The sequence below is a fragment of the Anoplopoma fimbria genome, chromosome 11 (assembly GCF_027596085.1).
Source record: "Anoplopoma fimbria isolate UVic2021 breed Golden Eagle Sablefish chromosome 11, Afim_UVic_2022, whole genome shotgun sequence".
NCBI classification, from domain to species: domain Eukaryota; kingdom Metazoa; phylum Chordata; class Actinopteri; order Perciformes; family Anoplopomatidae; genus Anoplopoma; species Anoplopoma fimbria.
In genome coordinates, this window is record NC_072459.1 from 1,869,932 (window position 1) to 1,897,104 (window position 27,173).

At 42.2% G+C, this 27,173-nt stretch overlaps 1 protein-coding gene across 1 annotated transcript in view; it reads right to left on the reverse strand.

Moving 5' to 3' along the window:
• LOC129099110 (voltage-dependent T-type calcium channel subunit alpha-1I-like) overlaps nucleotides 1–26,765 on the reverse strand; it is a 105,720-nt gene extending 78,955 nt beyond the window's left edge. Inside the window, exon 1 of the mRNA XM_054608279.1 lies at nucleotides 26,518–26,765. Within this exon, the coding sequence (XP_054464254.1) occupies nucleotides 26,518–26,765 (248 nt within the window). The remainder of the gene's footprint in view (nucleotides 1–26,517) is intronic.
• Between the last annotated feature and the right edge of the window lie 408 nt (nucleotides 26,766–27,173).

Here is a 27,173-nt window from a genome sequence, read left to right on the forward strand (position 1 = left end):
AAACTTGTATCAAATGTATACAAAAAACATTTTGGTATCAAATGCATTCCGTATGAAATATGTATTTTTACAGCATATGTGTGCATATCTTTCATGTGCCCCAGCCCCATGTTTTTTATTGATAAGAAAATGTACAAATGTGTATATAAAAGTGGTATAATCTGGCACTATAGCAAAGCAGTCAGCAGTAGAAATGAAAGAGGTCCCTGTGATCCGTTTCTGTGAAATCATTGGCAAACTCCATCAATAAAGCATAGGTCTGTTTTATTGACGCTTGGGATTACACTGTTAGAGAGGAAGCAAATATTTGGAATATTAAACGGCACCGGCTGTGGTACATTGAAATTAGTAAACCTTCAGGCTTCAATTCAATTGTGTGTATGCAGTAATGGTTGATTCTCATTAATGATAAACACTGTAAGGTTCCTGTATCCTCCTGAAAGTGTTTTGATAGGGAAAAAATACAATTATGGAATGATTACAAAAGGTCGTGGACTCCAAGAATCCAAGAAAACTGCAACCTAATTTGATGATTGCACTCATGATTCGTTTAAGACTCGTGAAATTGCCACATAATGTGTTATGCCCAACCCATGACTGATGCACACAAGTCTACAGCAGTCCCCGTAATACACAATCACACATTTGCACATGCAGACACACATACAGTACGGCCGAGGCAGAAAGAGAGAGAGACAGACGGCCACACGGTGACAACCACACAGCCCGGCATGGCGAGCAGAGACCTGGAGCACCTCTCAAGACAAGCCTATGGCCTGTAACCAAGGCAACGGGAGCAGACGGGTTGCCTTCAGCCACCGAGACAACACAAAACTGTGCGTGTCAATATTCATGCATGAGTTTTCTGTGTGCCGTTTGTATGCCCGCATTTCGCCGTGGGCTAAAACATATTGTAATAGTGCACAAGTTCGTAGTTATGCGCCGTGTCTGCATTTACAGACGGAGGATGATTACATTTTCGATCCATGTTTGAGCATTTGAAAGCTCGATGTGTGTGCGTATGCGTGTGTGTGACTGTGTATCTGTCTTTCTCCTCATATCAGCTCAGCACAGCAGGTGCCTTGCTCCAGTACATTGCTGCCGCTAGTGAAGCCGAATGTATTGCAGACACCATGGGAAATATAAGCCAATACTTTCTGTGCTTGTGTGTGTGAGGGAGAGAGAGAGAGAAAGAGAGACAGAGAGAGGGAGTGAAAGAAAAACATGACTCGGTGAGACGGAGAGGAGGAAACTGGAAAACAGACTGATGGAGACCAATATAAACTGAGAGTAGAGAGGCAAGTCAGGGGTGACAAAGGGAAGTTGGTAGCAGAAGAGAGCAAAGGAATTTGAAAACAGCATGAATAGGGAAAATAGAGAAAGGTAGGAAGAGAAGAGGAAATGGATAAAGACTAGAGGGTCTGCTGGGTCAGTTGATAGCGGCGCATTCAGTGTACTCACAAGCCATTAGTTTGAATTCGACACAGGGTCAGAGTATTGGAAACAGGAGGAGGGGGGAGAGAGAGAGAGAGAGAGAGAGAAAGATGTGATGACAGGACTATGCTGCTGACATCCGCAGAGACTAGTCAGACTCTGATGTGACAAGCGACCATCCTCACCAGCCCTCAACCTCCCTCCAGCCATCTGTCTTTCTCTCTGTCTGCTTTGTATTCTATTGTACTTTGTATTCTTATCTCTTGTCACATAAATACCTTATATTTTTACATAAAAACGTGTGATTTGACAGCTATAACATACTGAGACCCATCAAGAAACACTATTGACATTTCTTCCTTCCTACAAATGAAAGAGCAATGTTAACCTTTAGTTCTGAAAAGTGAAGCCAATGTGGAAGTGCCTTATACTTGCATTCTGTCTACCAGCCATCAGGGGGAGACTCTTTGCTAAAAGAAGCGTGATCGCTAGTTTTAAATCTTCCTTATTAGAGCATGAAGTCCATTTAGTAATTATGGTCTCATTTAGAGTAAAATAGACCATAAAGCAGGGTATGCTTTAGGGCGGGGCTACCTTGTGATTGACAGGTGGCTACCATTCCAGTGTAGGAGTTGTCTGTGTTTTTATCTTTGAACTTTAACCCTTTCACAGTGTGTTTTCAGTCAATGAAAGTTAATTGTAACCGTATTGGTTGCCTAAAAATGTCTCATATTTCTCCTCTGGTTGCAAAAATAACAAGATGGCGCAGCCAAAATGTCAAACTCGAGGCTTCAAAACTGTCGCCCGCTAACTAATCTGTGACGTCAGGGAATCTGTCCACTTCTTATAAACAGTCTGTGGTCTTTAATAGAGACTCGACTGGTCAAATGTGGTGCTGCCATCTGCTCTGTGATCTCTCCACCTCCCCCCCCTACAGCCGCTACGACAGTGAGGAGGAATGCCAGAGGGGCAGCGCTGGACGGTGTCTGCTCCTCATCTTTCATCTTTGCTTTTAGACCAACAGCAAGATCCTCTCCAATGGGTAAATTAGCATCACAAATGATTGCTAAAAGATCCTGTTCGAGCCAAGCATGTAGATTTCTTACCACCTCTTACCCGTCATTCACAGTGGGTCTGTTTCTGACTTGCTTGGTCTCAGTGTGCAAAACACACAACAAGGAAGGAGTTTACAGATCAATTCAAAGCCTGTGACCCAATTCAGGGGCTGGATTCTCCTTTAAACATCGACGGCAGGAAGAATAAACATCACAAAAATGTAAAATGAATTGTCTGGGGCTTTTATTGTGAAAGGTAAGAACAGAGGGAGTGGATGCGGTCTCCGGTTGATGCCTTTTATTTGCGAAGCGAAATCTCAGAAAAATCGTAATTTTTCCGAAAAAACATCTAGCCTTGAGATGCTTGAGATGGACCAGGCTAACCAGATCCAGACTAGTGTAATTAAATAACCCTAACCGGATGAAATCTGAGTGTCAGGCTGTTTCATTTATAACTTCTGATGAAAGAGAAGACTCTATTTCATTGTTGTCTTGCAGGAAGACAATTAAAACAACACAGACATGGACATACAGACTCAGCACAGTGTCAAATTAATTAGATATCTCTTCGGGGAGAATTTGTGTGACACGTGAACAATATTCAATTTCAGGTTTTTCCTCTGTAGCACACAAACAACACCCTCATCACTCTCTCTGCACTGACAGGAGGGAGTAAGGGTAGCGGAGATCAGAAGGAGGAGATGGGGATGAAGAGGATATGGTTGAGAAGGGAACTGTAAGCCCTCATCTCTCTCATCTCTTCATCCATATTTCAACAGGGGTCTAATGGGCTGACATGATCCCTGGTTACAAACAGAGGGAGGAAAATGACTGATGGCTCAGAAAGAAAAGGAAACAAGAGCGAGGGGGCTCGGCTGTGGCAGCGATTAAAGGAGAATTCCACTGTGACCCCTGGTTTTGCTCTTTTTGCAAGTCCATTTAACGTTAATTGTGATGCACATTAGGCGTTTCAAAGCTTAATTGCCAAACCTCTAGGGATGAAATATATTTTTTTAATTAGACAGATTTCTTTTCGGTAAATTGATTTACCAATTCTGAGCAAAAAAACATTGGATCCCTTTTACCAGGCAGCACAAATGTAGCCTAAATGACTAGAAAAATGTAGTGTACCAGCCTGTCTGCGTGACACACAGCATAAAACCCCTTCCTTATTACATACAAGCTTGATTGCCTGCTCTTCAAACCACATGGGTACAGCCTGAACTTTTTCAGATTTTCTCTTCACTTTCTGTGCGTCTTTTCTTTTCCAGCAATCGATTTTCCTCGTGATTGGTTAGGCTCCCCGAGTATACGCCTCTAATTGCAGGCATGGCGAGTGGATCCCCGAGCTTCACAGGTGTTTCATGAAAGGAGAACAAACAAGCCGAGAGTAGCGAGGTATGAATGAGGCGACACAGAGTGGGAGAGAGTGTGAGAGTGAGTGAGTCAGACAGAGGGAGAGAGACACTAAGAACAAAAAGAATTATTAATAGGTTGTGAACCAGACATTTGTGATGCAAATTTTCCGGCAGAAAGGTGACGGTTTCTCTTTCTTTCTCTCTCTCTCTCTGTTTACATGTTTCCATTCTGTATTATGTGCCGATAGTGATGAGGCAGACCTAAATAGCTCCCTTTCAAAATAGTGGAATGGGACATGACACAATTTCATTCTGTAACATAGCTTCCCAACGAAAAGCAACGAGACGGGATAAACGTGTTTGAATATGCAGAGTTTAGCTGGCACCTGGTGCATCCACCAACAGACACGTCTCCCTCTGATCCTGTGTTCTACATCCTCATCGTCATCAAGTAATGCAAACGTGTCTGGAGATCACGGGGGTTCTGTCTTTCTTTGACAACTTCACGCAGTATCGGAATGAGGAGGATGTAGGAAAACGAGCCCAATCAAGGCCACGTACCAGAGGCACACATCAATAACATAGCTAAATGCTAACCCCGGCATGCCAACATGCCCACAATGACAACGCTAACATGCTGATGTTATGCAGGTATATAGTTTATACCACAGGGTCTTAGTTTAACATGTTAGCATGCTAACACTGGCTAATTAGAACTAACTCAAAGCACATCTGAGGCTGATGAGAATGTCCTTCGATTTGCTGGTTATAAGCAACAAATGATGATAAAGACAAATTTTGACCTAAAAATGAAGCTTCATGATACAAATTTGAGGATCACCAATAACATAAGAATTCATTATCTGCGATGTCAGAGCCAAATGCTGGTGGTGTTTGGTGACGATCATCTTGGCACAATGGCTATCTGAACAAAATGCCATAAATCCATCTAATAGTTGTGACATATTATAGTTTGGACCAAAGTGATGGATTGGCATTGCCATCCCTAGAGTCATACCTCTAGCATGTTTTAACATTGATTTGGTTTCCTTATTACTAAATACATATACTCATGTATGACAATGCAAGGGAATGAAAGGAAGATATATTGGTGTTGTTGTGCTCAAGAGGGGGAAAACTGCATACACCTCAAACTATTTAATCTTAAACAAGAATCTTATATCTATGTTTCATGTTGCACTTGTAAACATGCCTGCATTGTTTTTTCTCACACATGCATGCTATGTGGCATTTAGTGAATGCTTTATTGTAAATGGACAGAGGCTACTGTGAGGCTCAGCTGATGCCAAAGGAAAGAATTTCTATTTTGGCCTAAATTTAACCCCAGGCTCAGCAGAGCTGCTGTGACAGCTCCCACTCAGCTCCTGCTCCCAGGGACAATCTCTCTCTCTCTCTCTCTCTCTCTCTCTTCCGGCCCCCAAAACACAGAAGGAGTCATTTCCACCTCCCTAAGTATAAGCCACAAGGCATGCCGGCTCGGGGATACAGAGTGACTGACAGCAACATGACTGACAGACTGAACCCCTTCTTAGCTGGCTGTGTGTGAACTAAAACTCCTAAAGCCAGGGGAAATATAATATGAACTTTACTTCCACTTTCAAGTCCTTAAATTTTGTGTTCTACATCAGTTTTTTTTTTCAGTTTGAAAACTACTGTGCTTTATTATTATCAAAAGTGACGACTGCCACAATTAAATGTTCAGAATTCAAACCATTCAGACCATTAAACACTAAAGATTGTGAGAGATTGTAAGAGGAAAAACATAATGCACACACACATTCTCACCTCCACACACAGTAAATCATTTCCATTTTCTCTGTCCTTGTTTCCTTTGACCTTGCTTTTCTGCCTGCCATCCCTCCCTCCTTTTTTTCCTCTCAAGTCATAGGGGTGGTGACATGAGTGTGATCCTGCCTTCCAAACTCTATCTGCAAATAAACGAAATCATAAATAAACCTTTTCTGTTTTAATCATGTACCCAGTTTAAGACTAAGAGAAAGGTTTGCAGAAGTTAAAATACACTCAAACAAAGTGTTTACCTGTGTTATACAGACTGAAAACAGTGTAATACCTCAAATGAACTAAAAACAACCCCTAAAGAATACACAGAAAATATTTAAAAAGGTCAGGTAAACAAAGAGTTTTCCAGCCTCTTTCAATACACCACGAGAACATTTGATCTGTTGAAAGCAGACGTGCAGGGGCTCATCGCTTGTATCACCATAAATCATAATTATTTTTTTCAGTTGGTTCACTTCAAAAAGTTCTGATTGCTTCTGTTGCAGCGAGCGTAGAACAAACACTGCAGGTCCAGTGGTCGGTACCTACGGCGTGCTGAAGCCTTTTTGCACTGACTTGCCTTTGTTATTTGTTTGCAAGTTAACTTTGTTTTCAGTGAAGGGCTCAGAGGCTGAATAAAGTCTACGCAACCTGTTCTCTCTGCCTCTCTACTCCAGTCCTTCATTTTTTTGTCCTTATCAGACTACTACAATATTAATCCACATGTGCTGCAAGACTGAGATGAAGTAGGAGAAGGGGCTCAATAATGCATAGCACCCTCTTGTGTGTCGCTACCTTCAGGTGGAGCTCATACAAAATTAGGACATCGAAATTAACAGCAAGCTTGGCTGGCTAAATGAAGACCAAGTTTACTTTTGAACTGGCTGAGAAAGTTCCAGCTGACATGCAGTTGGTTGGAATAAGTTGGTCTTTATCTCCAGTGTGTGTGTGTGTGTGTGTGTGTGTGTGTGTGTGTGTGTGTGTGTGTGTGTGTGTGTGTGTGTGTGTGTGTGTGTGTGTGTGTTTGGACTGGTGGCAAGTCCCTTGTAGGCATGTCAGCACAGCAGGAGAGCCAATGTTCCTGTCTTTATTAATTACAACCTGACACGCACACACATGCTCACACAGTCGAACCTCCACTAAACTACTCCACAAAATGCACGCAATTACACTTGGATTCAAACACACACCTGTCTCCAGCAGCATCTTTATCTTTTTCAGTAACTCACATTTCACCACATACACACACGCACACACACATTGGCACTAGGAAGCTATTTGTCCCCATATCCCCTCTGCATTTACTTCCTCATGCTTGGTTAAGCCAGAAGGGGCACTGAAGAAGCACATGAAGCTAAACTGCTAATCTCAACGAGAGGCTGCTTCAGCATGACTCTGTAAAAACCACAATGTTCTGGCCAGGATGAAAATACACAACATTTTTTTTTTCTCTTTGGAGCCACATAACAATCTCCTGAAGAACCAAAAAACATGTCAAACTGATGTTTGGCTTTACATTATTCATTAGCCTAGCTCACTGTAGCAATGTCCTTGGGTACTGTATGTCGCTCCCAACCCTCATAGCCATCATTTGTTATGCTTCCAAGCTTCACCACAGTGCCGACACTTGTGTTCACTTTGATTACCATCGTTATAAGAGTCAAACGGCCATTCGCTCATTTTAATGTGTCTGATTATCAGCCTACTTGTGAAGGGCACACGATGAGCATAGCTGCCAAGTCTCTCCGCCAGAAGGGTGGCACACTGACCAAATGGGTTCACCTACCAAACATTAAAGTGGCCCTATTATGCTTTTCCACTTTTTCCCTCTTCTTTAGTGTGTTATATATATTTTTGTACATGTAAAAGGTCCGTAGAGTGTAAAACCTGAAGTCCATGCCTAAAAGGAGTTACCCTCTCCCTAAGAAGCTCCTGAGCTGCCTGAAACGGCTCCATTGAATTCTCTCCTTCACTTCTGTAACCTTATGAGGTCATAATATAACTGTATGAGGTATTTATGTAACTGTATGAGGTCATAATGTAACTTTATGAGGTCATAATGTAACTTATGAGGTCATAATGTAACTTTATGAGGTCACAATGTAACTGTATGAGGTCATAATGTAACTTTATATGGTCATAATGTTACAGAAGTGACGTAAAACGCCTTCCGGCTAGTTTGGCCCTCAAACAACAAAAGAAAGAGACATAGCTGGAGATCCGGAGGAAGATTTTTTTGAAATGTGAAATGTTGACCAATCACAACAGAGCGGGCTAGCTGACCAATCAGAGCAGAGTTTGCTTTCTGGAGGGAGGCGCAAGTGCTACAACGTGAGAAGAGGTGCTGCAGGACAGCCAGGATGAGAAAAACAAGGAGGACTATGAGCATAACGCATGTAAACATGTTGTAACTGTAACTGGATATAAAAATATGCACCCGGAAAATATCATAATAGGGCCTCTTTAAGACTACGTAATCGTACGATAACAGTGTGTCATTTTTACCTCAGCAGTTTGAGTTGCTCCTTGGAGCAGGTAGCGGACGTTAGGCAGGGAAGGCAGGATGCTCTCCTGTTAGCCGTGTACAAGGGCACCTTGCATGTAAACCTAAATGGCTCCATTGGTGCCGTTCAGTAGTTACAGTACAAGACTGTGTGTCTGTGCAGAGAGGCTCCTAAGTGTGAGTATGCAGCTGTCAAATTATGAAGCACAGCAATATAGAAAAATGTCTAACAAAACCGCTCTGTGCTTTTATTAAAGTTGTAAAATAAGTCATCATCATCATTATTAAATTTAAATGGAGGCATGTTTAACAGCTATGCCATAAAAGAAATAATACTTCTGCAATAATTGTTCCACTGATGTCACTATTGATCTGTCTGATTTGATAATGGGAAACATAGAGGAATTGTAAGATGTGACAGATATGGGTGAACAAAGTGTGCACCCTTTGCAAACCATTTAAATGAAAATACCAGAATACCTCTTTAATCTCATGTTCCAACTCCAAAAATGACAGCAGTTGCAAAAAACCAAACATGCGACAATAAATTGAAGATGATGGAACAAAAGAACTTACTCTCTTTCTCTCATAATTCCATTGGTTTAAATATAGGAGCAATTTTGCTCATGGTAGTGCTTTATATATCTTTTTAGTCTCTTCTTCTCTCAGGCGTTTTCATCCCTCTCTGGCTGCGCTGGGGCTAAATTCTCTCTTGAGGCGATGTAGAGTTTATGCAAGGACAGTAAAGAGACAAGCTGTCTGTTTCCATCTCAGTACCTACAAATGCGTCAGCCACAATGAAAAGATTTGTAAAGCGGTTATTTGTGACGATGCTTTTCATTTGGTAAATTATCTGGTGCAGGGACAAGGCTGGAGAGTCCTGTTTGTAACTTGGTTTAAGGATGAATCACATAAAATAGCACATATCCATGAACATCTAAAGTAAATATAGAGGCTCAAATACAAGGTGCTTGTCACATGATTTACATGTTTACGTTTCTTTTATTGCACCTTAGTATCTCTGACTAGAAGTGCACACACGTGGTCCTTCTTCTGATACCACATGAATTGCAAATCAGTTATGAAATAAAATAAAAGCAGAAAGCGACGCCTAGAAGCCTCAGAAGAGACGGCATTGTAGCGCAGGCTGCATTAGCACACCGGTTAGCTAAAGCATAACCAAGGTCAGTCACTGCAGCTCAACTGGTGCCTTTTGATATTAACAGGACCTGACAGCGACTGCACCCTGTGGGATCGCATCTCTGCAGGCTGGAAAGCTCAGGTATGGGTGAGCACAGTATGCTTGGACACAAAGACAAAGGAGCAGAAAGGCACAGACTATAAGTGATGAAAACACAACCGCTCATACACACTTTACAATGCACAGAGAATAAAATGAAATGCACATAGAACAGTGGTATAAGTGAGCATGCAATCTTGGGAAGAAAATACTTTCAATATACAGTACCAGTCAAAAGTTTGGACACACCTTCTCATTCAACTACTTTGAAGAATCTAAAATATAAAACATATTCTGGTTTGTTGAGCATTTGTTTGTTTACCACATAATTCCATATGTGTTCCTTCATAGTTTGGATGTCTTCAATATTAATCTACAATGTAGAAAAAAATAAAAATAGAAATAAAGAAAAACCATTGAATGAGAAGGTGTCCAAACTTCTGACTGGTACTGTATCCTTATTTGGTTCAAGAATAAATATGACAATAAATTCATCATCCAAAACCTCTCTACTTCTTGCTCCCTCACGGAAAATGTACCTTTGGAAATGTATATCAAAGCTTGGATTTGATAATGTGATGTTTATGTAACTAAACGTTTTAAGCTATTAAAAATCTGCTTTTGAGCTTTTCAATTTAATGCAACAGTTAAGTTCCCCACATATTATACACTGTTTTGTTATTCTAGAGTAAAGCACACTCTTCTCACTAAAATCACATAAATCTAAGAGGTGTTGGCAAACAAAAAGCTACTTTAAAAGGAAAAAATGTAGATTCAATTCAGTTCAGTTCAGTTTATTTTGTATAGCCCGGAATCACAAATTACAAATTTGCCTCAGAGGGCTTTACAATCTGTACACATGTGACATCCTCTGTCCCGGAACCCTCGATCAATGTAGCTTTTCAACATGGAGGCAGTTACAATTAATGAAGGGAGTGTGTGATTGTGTTACATCTAACATTAGTCACACATTCTATTCTTGAAATGTAGTTATGCATTATATACCCCCAAATTCTAGTTCAATAAAGCACCTTTCTAACCCAGTCCAAATTGCTGAACGTGACATAATTGGAACCAATCGAAATGTAGGAAATTACACCCATTCAATACCACCGTTAGTTCAATTTACCAAGGCTTCTTCTGACAACTCTATGAGTGATGTCTGTCACGCTGACATTTCAACTTTGTCCCTTTGTCTGTTACACCATCTGCCTGACTTTGCCTTACAGATGGCTGAAGTAACTCAAAGAAACGGAGGAAGAGAGGATAAAAGAGAAGAAGAGTGACAAAACTGGGTAAGTGATGAAGGGAGGGAGAGGGAGGGGGAGAGAGAGAGATGGGGTTGCAAAAGAGCAAATTCAGCACATTTCTAGGAGTTACTCACATCAGCAGCAACTCTGTCCTCTAATTAATGTCCTTCTGAAGAAATAGCTCCATGTACAGAATATTTTGGATGTAATTTATATACTACTATGTTCAAATTAGAGAGATATTGCTGGGCTCTAAAGAATTACAGCAATACTTCTGAATCTGACCTCTTTGACACTGTTAACATGAGGTTAATGAGGGGTAAATGCCCACAAAACACATTGCAATCAACCAGAATGCTCTGTGATCAGTCAGACTACATCTGGTTCGCAGTATGATTGGACCCAAGCCAACCTTTCAGACAAATAAATATTTATTTTTTTCTAAATATCACTACTACAAAGAGTGATATATTACTTTTTTTTTTTACCACATTACTTTAAGTTAGTTTAACAGGAGTTTGGAACTTTCCTCTCCCCTGAATAATGTCATCAGTCTTCCTCACAAGCTGCACACAGGCTCAGAAATGACTCCCAAGAAGGTAGGGCAGATTGTATGTTGCCTGAGAGGCATCGTTTTATATCGTTCGACACTGCTTGTAAAGCACCACTGTTGTGATTGCCATCTGGATCTTGTTGGTTGACCAGTGAGGTCATGGTTCAGTGGTCTTTTGGTGAATGAATGCAAAACTGGATATGTCGCCCTTTGATACGCACCCCAATTTGAGAATGAATGAAAGCACCAAACTCCTTCCATTTAGGCACATCTTGACCATAGACTACATATAAGAAGTAGACTTAGTCACCATGACGTCACCCATTTGTTTGTGAAATACTGTTTTGAAGCCTTGAGTTTGGCATTTTGGTCGTCGGCATCTTGGTTTTTGGATGTTGCCTTCTTATTTTTGCTACCAGAAGACATTTTTAGGTGACCCCAAAACATTTTTTTTCCATACTTTACTTAAAGAGCATCATACTGTATTATAAAAATGACTTAAAACTAGCAATTCTGAACAGGAACTCATGTTTACAGTGTTTACTGAAGTAATCATTCAAGAGAGAAGTAGAGTCATTTTCTCATAGACTTCTATACAATCAGACTTCTTTTTGCAACCAGAGGAGTCGCCCCCTGATGGTCATTAGAAAGAATGTGAGTTTAAGGCATTTCTACATTGGCTTCACTTTTCAGACCCTCAGGTTTATGCCTCTGACACAGCTATTGAATAGGAAACCCATATACATGCCCATATCAACACAAACCATCAGAATCTGTAAATGAGGCGTCTCATCTATGAACAAATATAACAGGCACTCACACACCTAGACTGGCCTTTGGACCATACAAGGTCCCACATTACTGTAGGCATGTTCTGATCAATAACTTATTGAAGCGCTAAATGACTTTCGGCTGTCGCCAGAAGGGTGTTAGGAAGGATTGAGGTGTTTGTGTGTGTGTGTGTGTGTGTGTGTGTGTGTGTGTGTGTGTGTGTGTGTGTGTGTGTGTGTGTGTGTGTGTGTGTGTGTGTGTGTGCACAGATTTGGTGTGGTAGGTGTTGGTAATAAGATGAAGGGTCACAGTATCACTGCCACGAATGCAACGATTCGCAAATGGACACAAAAAACGAGCACACGTGGCACCATGTCTGCATTATATAAAAATATATATTATACGGTATATTTGTCGGTTGGTGTTCGTAAACACACTGAATTCAATCTTGACTCCTCTTTCACGGCTCAAAGACACTCTAGAGAGAGAGAGAGAGCAGCAATGGTTGAGCGAGCTATAAGGTGAATTGAGAGAGGGAGCAGTATTGGTCGGAACAAAGCAGAGAGTCAGAACTATAAAATGTTATTTTGTGATTGTTTCACGGCAGTTATGTTTCATGGAACAAATAAACACGCTGGCACCCTACGGGAAGGTGCCGTGCTGCCGGATTTTGAGTGAACGCACCGTAGGGTTCGCTTCATCCTGTTGGCTCTGGTCGATGTGCGTGCTACACAGCGACCGCTCTGCACTCAGCAGAGGAAAAACTGCAGCACATAAAAGCTCACAGCGATGTTACAAACCTGTTCTACATCAAAAAACGCATCTCTTTTTATTTGGCAGAGCTAAAGGGGGACATTTTGCTCGGTATCGGACTTCGAGTGCGTGACAAAGCGGGAATATTTGATGACACAAACGAGCTGTACAACCTGCATGCTGTAATTGGCTGAGGGTCACACCCCCATGTGGGGCCCTAAGGCTCTTTGCTGATGCCCAGAAACGTTGCAAACACAGAAAAATAAGAAGAAAAGAGGAAATACAGGCAGATAGTATGGTCTCTGCAGAAACAGACACCGCCACACTTCTAGTGGGTCAGAAGTGTTGATTCAGAGGGATTATTGTTACTGTTTTTTGGGGGAAATTCCTGCGTATTACACCTTTAAACAGTCTATGTTAAATGTGACATACAGAGAGAGAGAAATAACGCAGGAGGGTAAGAGATGAGGAGCGTGCGTTGGGGAATGTGTAAGTGAAACAGATGGAGTGGAAACAAATGTATTGTGATAACATCGTTTAAACAGTGCCTGGCTCTCTGAGGGCCCTGGCTGCCTTTGCACTCCTCTCACACTCGTTTGACTGGGAAAAGGGCCAAAAGGATGGGCCAAAAGGACACAATCTCACCCTCTCTCTCATTCTCCCTGCCAGGGGACTAAATTGTACAGAATTGTGCTGTCAACTGTAATTTGCGAGAGAAATAGCACGCTAGTTATAACTTAAAGACAGCAGGTTGTTTGAAAAGTGTGTAGGTTTATATCATACAGTACTTTATGTGGTCTTAGTTGAAGGAAAAAGAAAATGTGTGTACGGCTTGTGATTGCCTCTAAAGTATTTATGGAGGGACGTAAGTGGGTTTGTGCAAACCATGTGTTCAGCACAGTAAACACACACAGCTGACCTTAATAGGAACCATAATTGAGGTTATCGGTGGTCTTCAATGCAGTAATAGGTTGCAATAACAGAGGAGTGAGGGGTTACGTCAGCCATTTTGCACAAACAAAAGTCAGAGCAGGGGTGAACCCACCGACCCAAACCGGAGAGGAAAAGCTTGTTTTCCTTTATAATATAGGGTCAACTGAGAGGCCAGCTGCATGCATCAACACAATCTTTCAGTCGTCATGACCTTATTTATTTATCCATTTATTTTGCTTTCCTCTTTTTTTGTATTCCCAAATTAAGTAGTTCACAGCTTTTCATTTGTGTCATGGTCGCTGTTGCTGCCAACTCCTCTGTAGGCCTGGTGAGGGTGTAACATACCATGTGACCACTCTCACACACATTACGAGGAGGATTTTCTCGTGTAGAGATTCCCGCCGTCTCCAGCAGTGTCCTGGTTTCCCTAAAGAGATGCCAGGCAGCAGGGATCTCTGGTGTAGAGACCGAGACACAATCCCCCACTGGCTTCCCACAGGGGCTACGACCAAAGATTTGTTTCACTCTTTGACTCCACCAATCCGAATGTAAAGCATTTAAAAATGTATTTTCTTTTTCCTCTCTTCTTGAGGCGTCACTTAGCTATTGTGTTACCACATGTCCTCACTTATTACTCCTCCACACCTCCTCCCATTCTTTTCTCCTCTTTTCCTCTCTGAGCTAACATCACTTGTGCTAGTTGCTGTTATGTCAGTGACTCAGGCGCTGACGGTCTACAGAGTTTTAGAAGAAACCTTCCTACTCAGCAACTTGAGGAGTGTGTGTGTGTGTGTGTGTGTGTGTGTGTGTGTGTGTGTGTGTGTGTGTGTGTGTGTGTGTGTGTGTGTGTGTGTGTTAGTAAGTATAAAGCTGGTCTTTAATGACCTAAGCCCCGAGGCTCATTTGAGCTGCAGATACCAGCCATCAACTAATGTCCAAACATCTGGGTGGTAAAACACACACACACACACACACACACACACACACACACACACACACACACACACACACACACACACACACACACACACACACACACACACACACACACACACACACACACACACACACGTTGAGCTTTTATCATTGGCCAGAGGAAGGGTTTTAGCATCCGCCCTGACAGATGCCGCCCACACACACACACACACACACACACACACACACACACACACACACACACACACACACACACACACACACACACACACACACACACACACACATGCACACACACCACAGCGAGTGGAAAAACACTGGAGAAGGATTTAGGCTGAGTATGATCCATATGTGTGTAACATATATCTGACAGCCAGGATTATGTGTATACATGAGAGTGAGAAGAGCGAGAGAGGGTTGTATGTGTGTGTGTGTGTGTGTGTGTGTGTGTGTGTGTGTGTGTGTGTGTGTGTGTGTGTGTGTGTGTGTGTGTGCAAGACAGTGACAAAGTAGGGCCATTTCAGCCGGTCCCTAGAGGTCACTAACTAACCTTTTCTTCTCTCTCTTCATGTCTTTTTTCTGTCTCTGACACTCCCTCTATCTTAAGCTCTGCTCTCTTTGTTTCGTTTCCTCTCCCTCTCTCCCTCTCTCCCCTCTTCCATGTTTTTTCCGTCCTCATTCTATCTCTCTCTCCCCTTCCAGAGCTGACGGAGCGATAAGGGATTACGCCCAGGAGAGAGTAAGGGTCAGTGGACAGAAGTCAAGAGAAAATGGCAGAGGTCAGTGATGAAAGTGTGCGTTATAGATAAATCATCTTTCCGTCGTGTCAAGGTGGAGAGATGATCACTAAATCACCGCGGCATGAAGTGAGTCTTACATCCACCTGCCCTTTCCACCAAGCACACGCCGCTTTTCAGTTAAATCCAATGAAAGAGATGAAAATGGTACAAGTAGAGGAAAGATTTTTAACATTCAAATATGTTGTATTTTTTATAATCAGTAATTAAGGTTGTTATATCTGTTAAGGGCAGACAACTGCAACATAGATATTTACATATTTGTTATGTATAGATCTTGAATTTCAAAAAATCTAAACAGCCTTATTATAAACCTGTAATCACTGATTTTATTGCCGTCTTGTTGCCGAGGAATAAACGATTGGTTAAGGTTGGGCATTGACCTTGAGTAGTCAAGGTCGGGATAGCCCATTGGTCTGGTCATGTGACATGAACAAGACGGGTTACCAGTACCTCGGCAAGCAGGACACCTGAGGGATTCCTAATGACGCTGCGTTGATTCCAGGAATATGAAAGACGGTTCTGTTGTTTTGTTAGTAAATCCAGCAGCAATCCTGCAGACGACATGCTCAACTTCATCACATAGCCCCGAATCCCCCACTGCCGCACAGAGCGCTACTGCTCATTTATTCAAAGTTTATCTATTCTGAATGTGGTGTGTGTTTGAATTTCACCAACTTCCAAACCCCAGCAGTACACCCCAAAAGTGGGACGTGGATCAGATGATCAGTTCTCGAGATATGCGAAGGATGCACACACACACACACACACATTCCTGGCCTTATAGTTAGATATATCAAACTGTTGCTTTTACAACATTTATTACTGATGTATAGGCTGAAAGCTTTGCTCCAGTTATTGTTTCCTCTCTGCTTGACATGCACCTTTAGCATTTGGTTCCCTGTTAGGTGTGTGATCTCTGTTATTTGACTGTTTGAGGACTTCAGTGTGCCGTTCCTTCATAAGATCATTTAGTCCCTCTTCCCGTTACTTAGACCTTTTTGTCTTTTTTTGTCCTGATCTCCATGTTGCCCTGCCCTCCCTCCCACTCTCTGTCTCTCTGCCTCTCACTGTGAAAGAGGTCTGAAGTTGCAGTCACCAGAGCAATTAGAGACTTCATGTTCCTCCTGACTGTCAAGAGGAGGCAAGGATACACACATACACACACACACACACACACACACACACACACACACACACACATACACACACACACACACACGCACAACAGCCGTCCTCTGCGCTGACAGGCACTGGGCAAAAGTTCACTCTGCCAATGTGCTAACTATCTCCCCTTCTTCCTCCTCCTTCACTCTGTCTCCCTCTCACACTCTGCCTTTTCTACAAAGTGCTAACTAGCAACCTCTCTCCCTTCTCCCCCTTTCTCTCTCTGCCTCTCTCCTCGGGCTATCATCCGTCTTTTACCTCTCCATCTTTTCTCCTTCTCTTTTATCCGTCTTCACAGAGAAGTTACAAGCTTGTCCTTCACTCAGTGTTTTGCTTTTGTGCCACTCACTGACTTTCCATCCCTCTCTATCTGCACAATAATTACCATTTCTCATCCACCAGCTTCATCTCTCTCTCTTTCTCTCTCATTCCCTTTTTTCATTTCTTCTTTTATCTTTCTCCGCTCATCTCGTACTCATAACCTTCGTTTTCAGTGTGTCACAGATGTTTGCAGTGAATTACGCATCTACCCTACTCATAGGCCAACTCTGAAATCTTGTGATGTAGAGTTGAGTCAGTGCACATGTGAAGCGCTGCAAAAAACACAGCGAAAAACTACATTTCACATCTCAATGGGTTTCGCTTTTCTTGATTTTTAATCAAATGAACTGAACAGAGCTTCATCTCAAAAGGGAAGATGTTGAATACTAAGAAAAATATGTCATATTAGAGCGACACAATGGGACTTCCCAAGAAGAAGAAAAGAAGCTCCCCGACTTACTCATCTTAGCCCTCTCTCCAACTATTAGGCAGTCTTGAAAAGATGCCACATTCTAATATCAGAGTGCCTTGAAGAAATGGAATTCCTCCATCTGTCAGCCTTGTGAAACGGGCTTTGATCTCTCTCAGGTGAACACCAGCTCGGCCATAAGCCTCCTCCTCTCTCTTCATCAGAGGGAATGAGAGACCTTGAATGGCAATCTTATATCACAACCATTGAGGTCTTGTGGGCAGCTTGTCATTAATTTCAAGTTCTTTGGGGGCGTCATCACACATGACAGCTGGAGGAAGGAGAATCACGCACTACTTTATGCAAACTGCATGCTGGGGTTTTGTGTGCACCGATGCAGTGAGGGGAACTCTCCTCACAGCGCTGTTTGACTGTTCGAAAGATGACTTTACATCCAACATTCAATGATATGTTAGTAGGGGGGGGGTCATCTGAGCTTGGTGTAATTGTAACCCATGAAACGTTCATGCCTCACATAGCCAGGACACAAAGACTCTCCTCAAAGGCACTAAAAGGGCACGTGATCTGCAGGTCTCCTTGATATTCTAATGAGTCTTCTTGGTTTGCTAATGAGTAATCATAAGTAATCATTACCAAAAGGTAGACCTCAAAGCCCGCACAGCAAGTGGGCAAAATGGTTCATGCTGAAACATACTGAAGATCTATCAAAAAGCAGAATACTAATAAACATCCCCTGGTGACTCACACTTTCCTCACACTTCCAACAAAATTGGATTGGAAGCGTTGCCAGGGTTTATAATAGCCATTTGTTCTTCTTTACAAAACGGTATGTTCTTTGACACAACCTCGCTCTCTCTTTCATCTACAGTCAACGTCAGAGCCAGGTTCATGAAGTACTTGAAGTAGCAAAAGCTGCCTGTGCACTTTCAACGGTACTATAACTTATTCAGGTGTTATGATTTATTTGGTTACAGGCTTTGGCTTCCCTCCTTAAATCCTGAATATCTCAGTTTAGAGTTTATCTCCCCATTTGCAATGAGTATAAAATGTACATATTTAAAAGTACTTTCTATGGTCCGACATGTTACAGCATGCAACTAGAGTTTGCCATTTAATGTTTTTGTAGCATAAGCCATCGGCAAAACATAGCAGAATGTATTCTGAAAGGACAAAATTTATTCCACAAAGTAAGGACAGACTGTGAGCTGTCACATTTGATCTATTAGTAATTCTGTCTGCTGGCAGTTTAGCTTCCGAGTGTAACGAGACAAGAATATTTGGAGTAGAATAATTATTGCTTTGCTTATCTGTGGCTTTCTTTACAGCTGCCTCGAGTAATAACCATAGAATTTACATTCAAACTACTAAAATGTAGCTTTTTGTTTAAATCCTCTTGTATTAAGGGCGATGCAGAGAGTTGGTCCTCTGCTCGGAAGGCGAAAAAGAACCAAAATACAAGTCAGAGTACTTATCACATCTTTTACTCGAGGCTAAGCGCTGGCCTGTCACCACTTTATTTCCATATTGCAATTAGAAAGATCGAGCAACCAGAAAAACTTTGGATTTACTCTGCAGAATGTTTTGTTTGTCTGTTACAATCAGTGCTGCAACTCCTTCATGTGTGTACGTACTATACACACCTGCACATGTGCACACACATATTTGACAAGTTGGGAAGTGAGAATGAGCTCAGTATTGTTGTATAACACATATTAAAGTATGACTACTAAAAGGTTTAACTCCTCATTAGTCAGGTTGTTTTGATCCTCGCCGCCTCCCGTCAGCACAACCAGAGAGCCCGGGAGGTGACATTAACAAGAAATAAATCTTATTCACGCGCTTTACTAAATGATTTTGGCACACAGATTACTTAATTAAAGCTTTTGATCCAATATAGTTTTTTTTTGTGAGAGACAGCTGATTTCCAGCTCTGGCTCTCTGTGTCACAAAGCCACAAATATACAGAAGAATAAGTTAAGTGCCTCCTCCGCACACAGGACAACGTCTTATCAGCTTTTTTAACAACATTCCAGCTCCGAGACAAAAAGCACAATTTGTGTGGCGCACACATACACACCTCTCTAAGTCACTACGAGGTCTGCTCCTCTCCTGACCAGGCAGCTAGTCATCCATCATTGCCTCATTTCACGGTCATTAATGTGCTCACTGTAACTTTCTTCAATCATGTACTCATATCTTTGAAGACATTGCATTACATTGCAGTCATTTAGCAGACGCTTTTCTCCAAAGCGACTTACAGTCAGTAGTATATTACATATCATTCACCCATTCACACACTGATGACAGGCTACCATCAAGGTGCCACCATCAGACTCTAACTAACATTCATCATCCAGTCCACACCGATGGCCTTCAGGAGCAACTTGGGGTTAAGTGTCTTGCCCAAGGACACATCGACTGCCGAAGCCGGGTATCGAACCTCCGACCCTCTGATTGGAGAACTACCTTGCTCTCCACTACGCCTCAGCCGCGAAGAAAACTGAATTTCGAAAAATTTCAAATCTGTTCGGGAGAGTTTTTGTGAGGTCGGAAGCGAAGAACAGACTGCAGAATGACTCACACAATTGATATAGCCCTTTGTGGATAATAGATGAGAAATAGCAAAGTACAAAGCCCTCACTTGGATAAAATGTACCCTGCAGTTAGTGGTGATGGAGCCATTAAATGACTTATTAAATTCTCTCAAGAGTCGCAGTTTGTGTAAAGAAATACTTCTGAGTTGAGGTGCCATAAAACGGAAGACACGACTCTCTTATAAGTAAAGAAATAAGGCAGCAAGAATGTGGTGGTGAAACAAAAAGAGAGAGAGAGAAAGATGCTGGTTTGAGTGTGCATGCTAGCTATTTGTGTGCGTGAGCATGTGCATGTGCTTTTCTGTTTGTGCAACTCTGACATTTATCTGTGTGTTATATCCTGAAGCAATCCGCCCTGCTGCTACCGAGTTCAGGCGAACAGGCGCTGCTGTCTGCGGTGTAGAGTACAGCATATATAGAATAACACAGGGCGAAGCCGAAGGTGGATAATGTCAGGCAGACATATGAATGTTATTCCCTTCTGAGAATGTGACATTGAACTAAAATATAACCCAATAATGGCTGTGATTCAAAAACAGTTTCTTCATAATCCATAATCCAACAGTGGTGGGTGATAATGTGCACACACTGAAGCAGGTTTGTACACGTGGATTAACGCATGCACAGACGCTGGCGAAGGTATTTAACATTCATAAATAAAGATCATGCACCCTGCTTTCCTGCTACGTAAAGAGCATGAAAATTAGAAATGAGAAATAAGGCACCTGCAAGTCAGCTTAGGCTGCTTAGACCGCCATACACACCAACACATTCCCTATATATCATACTGAACCTGGCAAACCAAAAAAATCAATAAGCATATCCAAGCCAAAGGTTGGCTTTTAATTTACTATTTCCATGATGGGATTGGTTTTGAGACCGGTCACAAACCCACTGCAGTCCGTCAAGAAGTCGAAGTGAAGCGCTTTGTGGTGAATCCATCAGACATAATATCAGTTATGCAAAAATTCCTCAGAGGAAGGCTGGTTAGGCAAATTTCACTCGAGATGTCCAATCTACCCTCAAAATAATTTACAAGCACATACATTTCACTCAAAGACTCTTGGTAAATGATTGCATTCATTCTTTGAAGTTCTGGCGTCCTTTAGCAAACAAGGAAATGATCAAACAAGATGAGATGAGTAACATAATGTAGCAATGCTCTCTCTGTTTTAGTATTCCTCTTTATGTTTCAACATAAACTGTGAACTTCAAGTAGCCATAGTGTAAAAAAGCACATGTTCAGTGTAGCCTAACTACTATGAAGGAGGTCACACAGTGTGTAAGCACTGAGGCTTGGTACTACAGTAATCATTAGAGTCACTTCATCTCCACGGCTGCCCTCTCATCTCCTCTTCCTCTCTCAGACAGTACAGGCTAATGGAGTTTGGACTAGACCTGAGGGAGAAGAGAGGGGGAGGAGGGGAAGGGCAGAAGCATGGAGGGAAGAAGTGAGAAAGAGTGATGAGACAGTGGGGGTCACTTGAATCAGTATAGGTACTAGTTGTCACTTTAGCGATGGGATTCATTTTGGAAGCATTATTTTCCAATAAGTTGTATTTATCCTGAACAGAGGTTTGTCTCATTAACGTTTACACCTCGTTTTAAAAGGAGACTTTCCTCGGGGTAAAAGGACAACAGCTCATACTTGAAGCAGAGGCTAATTAAAAATAAGTGGAACACTCACTTTACTGCACAAGATGAAGGCAGAAATGGAAGTTTGGGAAGCGACAACATCTTGAGGATGGGGGAACTGATGCATACGTAGAAAGGAGTGATAGCATTTGTGAGTGGGAACAAAATAGAAAGGCAAAACAAAGAAATGACAGAAAGCAGACAGGAGAACAAGCATGAGATAAGAGAAAGACTTTTGATGTTCTTTAATAAAGCATCTGTCAAAAACAAGTGGAACAAGCATTCAACATCAAGTGACACACCTCACAGCAAGCGTCAATGCAAAAAGAAAAATACAAAGATCTACCATGTCGTCCCACGGCAACTTTTCCAACTCGAGCCACAGAAAACAGAAGGACAGAAGGCAAAAGTTGAGAGAAAGAAAAATAATAAGAAAACCGCAGAGAGAGAGAGAGAGAGAGAGAGAGAGAGAGAGAGAGAGAAGGTGAGAGAGAGAGAGAGTAGGTGATGTGTCCCAGGTGTGTGCTCTATCCTCTGCAGTAGTTAAGAGCAAGGCACGGCAACGCCTCAGCCATCCGTCACCATGGAGATAACAAGCTGTCAGGGCCAGATAGGATCATGGGGCCACAGAGGCCGGTCACTCTGCTTGAACACCACAGGAGCCAATCAGAGGAGAAGGGGAGAGGATGAGATAATGTGAGGAGAAGGATAGTTACTGGCATCAAGCTCTTCAGTGGAAAAAAGGGAGAGGAAAACAAGACAAAAGAAGGAGGAACCAAGAGGAGAGACCTGATGAAAGGAGGATGAGAAAGGTGAAAAACTAATGAGAGTGGAAGGACGACGCTGAGGCAAAAAAGAAACACAGAGGAAGGCGTTTGAAAATATAGAAAGTTCATGCAATTGTAACAATGTTTGGATGGGGAAATAAAAAGAAGGAGCCCAGAGCCATGCATCAGTGAATGCTCTCCTCCTAAACAACTCATGCCAGCACATTTCCTTTCTGAAATGCTGTGGACTGCAAGTTATTACCCTGCGTTCCTGCTTTGAAAACACAGCTTAAAAAAAAATCCCTGTTCAATATGTGCACAAATTATAAGTACAATTTAGGAGTCTGAAACAAGCAATGCAGAAAAGGTACAACAGTGGAAGAAGTCCCAAAGAAAACACAATGTTCAACAGACCGCAGTACATTTGGAATCATTTCAGAAGATTATTGCTCTTTCATTTGCATATATTGCGTGATAATACTGAAATGTTCTGCAGGCCAAAAGGGACATCAAATTATCTCCATAGAAGATACTGCACCTTCAAACAATTCTGCAAATGACACTTTCATAAGTTGATGAAGAACTGCTGTCTGTCGTTTTGTGTTTCCAGCATGAGTAACTGTTGCTCACAATACCACATGGTAGAAATACAAAATATATATATAGTAGTGCATTATAATGAATCTATCAAAGGTGAGTGGGACTCTATTAGGACACACATCTGATCTGCTATCAGTCTTGACAGCAGTGGAGGAACAGCTGCTACAGTTTCTCTCTACAGCATGTCATTGTAAAGCGAGGTAGAGAGCAGAGCATCTATTTAAACTGAGAGAAAATAAAGGTAGAAAACAGGAAAATGACCCTGCAGGGCAGTCTTAACACATGATGCCATTATACATAAAATAACTACAGATATACAGATATCCGATTACAACCAGTCAGTGGGGAAGCAAAGTGGAATGGAGGTAAAGTGATACAGAAGAATGTTTAAGAGGAACAAACTAAGGAGGCAGATCGATGGGCACATTAACTTAACTTTGTTGTAACAGGACGGTGGTGGAATCGAATCAACCTCCTATCAGTATCAACCGATTTGACAAATAAGATTGAGATGGCATTAACAGAATGAGTGGAGTGTTGGGGTTCATCTATGTCTCTAGGTGTGAATAGAGTGTGAGCGTGCACGAACAATAGAGAGAGGTAGAAGAAGTGTGTGGGGTGCAATATGGAGAGGTGCTCCAGGTGCTCTGCTGCAGGCAAGCGTGGGAGAGCAGCATTGTGTGTGTGTGTGTGTGTGTGTGTGTGTGTGTGTGTGTGTGTGTGTGTGTGTGTGTGTGTGTGTGTGTGTGTGTGAGACTGAAGGCCTCTCACAGCTACTGTGCAGTGAACAGAATTATTGATCTGCAAAGAGATGGTGAAACCACTTATTGACCCCCCAAAAACATTATTTGACGACAGTTAAATGGGGCTGACTTCGGTCTCGTAGCATGCAGGTCCTAAAAACAACACTGTGCTGTGCTCTTATTCGGTCAGTACATAAGCAATCCAGGGATATCTATATATACAGTACCATCTGCTTTAGGACGATCAATACACTCACTCAAACGGGTACAAATCGTTGCTCCAGTGCACCAAACATCAAGCTCTTGCTCCAGTTTAAGTCCCCCACACACAGCAGATCCTACACAAGTCAAGACACAAAGCCTGTGAATATACTGCCAACCCACACCCACACACACACACACACACACACACACACACACACACACACACACACACACACACACTTCAGCAAGCTTCATAACTGTCTAAACCAACACAGTCACAGTAGGCAAAGGTAACACCTCACTAACCATCACGGTGACCGGAGTGTGTGTGCGTTTGTGTTTTTCTTGGCCCTCCAGCTGATTCCACGAGAGAAAAATCACCTCAATTCAAAGCAATAACAACCTTCCTTCACAGGAAGATCTTTTTCACCTCTCTCACACTCACTTTATATTTCTCTCGGACACTCCACCATGGGTGTCCAACAACCAGTGAGCCACAATAGAAGCTCGGGCGATGTGAAATCAGATTTGAAATGTGTGTGCAGTGTGTATGTTTTTACCCCGTGGCATGGGGCCAAATGAGAGCGGCAGAGCTCAGCCATTAGCAAGCAGTGCAAAATCCTTCTGAAAGCTCTTTCCCTCCAAACATCAAAGATGGAGTCTGAAAGGCTGAAAGGCTCGCTGTCCAGTTTGGTCTGTCTGACTGCCTACAGTCTTCCTGATTTTCTGGCCACCGATTTGTTTGTCTGTGATACAGACATATCACCAAAATGTTAGTTTTTGTTCGTAGGCTTCCTGTTAATGTACAGGTTGACTTTAAAGTCAAACTCCTTACTTAGAAGGCATTTCATGAGCCTTTGCCTCAATGCTTTGCTGATTTTCTGTCTATTAAATGTGCCTGAATTCAGACTTTTGATCCAAATTGATTCATGTTACACCCTTCGCCCTGACTAACATCATTCACGTCCTATCTTTTCTTTTCATACTTCACTGTAATCTCTCTTGGTCTGTTATTTGTTGGTTTAAACTTTAAGTTAATTAGTTTAAAATTGATTTCCTGAAAGACAAACATCCAAAGGTGAGAAAAATATCGCATTAAATCAAACTAATGAGTTACAATTAAATAAAATTAGCCTGCAATATTTATTTAGCCCCCGGAATAAAGTCGTTCATTAGCTTTCTTGTTGCTGTTGTACAGAACATTATATGTACCAAATGTATTATTGCGAATCTTAATCCTTTAAAACCGTTGCTGTAAACCAACAACACACATTCAGTTTGGAAAGAATGTTTGCAATATGTCTTCTGGCTTCTATCACACTGATTGCATGAACTGCACATGCTGTGTAAGTAAACATGTTGCACATATATTTATCAGTTGCAAAGTGTTAATTATTCCTTTGCATACCAGACCTGAAGAGACATGAAACAAATAGTGAAGAAGAGAAACCAGATCATTGCCCAGTCATTACAGCAACTTATCTTTAACACTTACATCAAAACAGTGGAGCATAAAATGTTTAATTCATAAGTATGACTCAGGTTACTTAGATGTATCTGATGGACAAAACATTTAAAGTAAACAATATCAATTAAACACACTATCAGCTTAACAGCAGTGAGTGAATAATCTTAATGATTCTAGTTGCTCCTGAAGACTTATCAATGATGATAAGCCATGTGATCAAAGAGGGTGGAACTGACCGACTGACCAAGCAAACATTTTACTGACATTGCAATCCTTGGAGACCTGCACTCCAACTAGTGGGAGTTAATAGAGCTGTAGCCATATTGCACTTAGATGTACGCACACACAAACACACACACACACACACACACACACACACACACACACACACACACACACACACACACACACACACAACACACACACACACACACACACACACACACAAGCAGGCAGCCAGCCAAGTGTTGTCTGTCCCGAATGCAAAAGGAGTGAAAGGATCTCACCACAGCTGTCAGTGAAGTCAGCAGACAAACATTCATTTTGGGCGCAAGGTAAAACACACACACACACACACACACACACACACACACACACACACACACACACACACACACACACACACACACACACACACACACACACACACACACACACACACACACACACTCCATTGTTCAAGCATGGTATTGCTGACCACTGCAGTTGTAGGTGAATAAGGATGCCAATCACACTTACTTTGAGAAGATTCTGGGATGCCTGCGGCACAATGTGGTAGCAAATCCACAGGATAAGTGAGTGAGGGTGGATGGGAGGTGGGCCAGAGTCAAGATGGATGAAAATGTACCAAAACAACACAAACAGAGACAGGTGATATCATAAAGGAGAGCAACTGTGACTATGAAAAAGTGGGTGATAGTTAGGCTGGAAAAAAGCTCCAAAACAAAAGGGACAGGAAGCACCAGAGCTAGATGAGGACATGAAGAGATGCTACATGAAAGGTGAACCAATGAACAGAGGTTAACCATAGCTAGTGCTGGTGTTTTGAACAGATACATGTAAAGTGCATTGTATGAACTGCATTTTTTTAACTGAAAAAGCACCTGGAGCTGGTACGGACAGGTGAATAATTAAGGCTAGAGAATGATGGAGGTTAAGTGAGTAAAGGTTAAAGGGGCCAGTTCCACCAGTTGCAGAAAGGATATGGGCTGGAGACCATACGGATGCACCAGTTGCGAGGACAGGTGGTCTGCTTGAGGCAGAAGAAGACCACGGGCGCCAGCTCTGGGAAGGGCAACACAAGAGTGCTTAGGTCGCTGCCGATGCTGACGTCATCACCTGGACCCACTTCCTCAATGATGTCATCAGCCTGCACCAGGCCGTACTCCTCACTCTGCCCTGGCCCTGCTGAGGAGAGGCTCCCCAGCGGCACAGGACACTCCTCGCTCGTCATGGCAACCCAGCCGAGATCTGAAAGAGAACGTCAGTTGACACTGGGATTAGAGGAATGAAATAATTATCACACTGTTTGACACACAACAGAGCTCCCAGAGACTTTAGTAAAAAAAACAACGACTCATCTGATTTAATTAACATGCAGTATTTGCACTGCAGCAAATAAATAGCAGTTAAATGAGTTTATTTCATGAAAGTTTAATTGGACAGGCAGGCTTATGGCTAAGCTGTCACTCCCAAAGACCACTTAATCGCCTCCCCGTCATAACATCGCCTCACATCTCAGACATATTTAAAGCTTGTTGTTTTCAAGTCCCAGAGGCCCATTTGTCTCTTTGCCCTGCAAAAGCAAATGCTCTTATCGTAAACTCACTTGTCTGCATAACAGAATGCATTGCTTACTGAT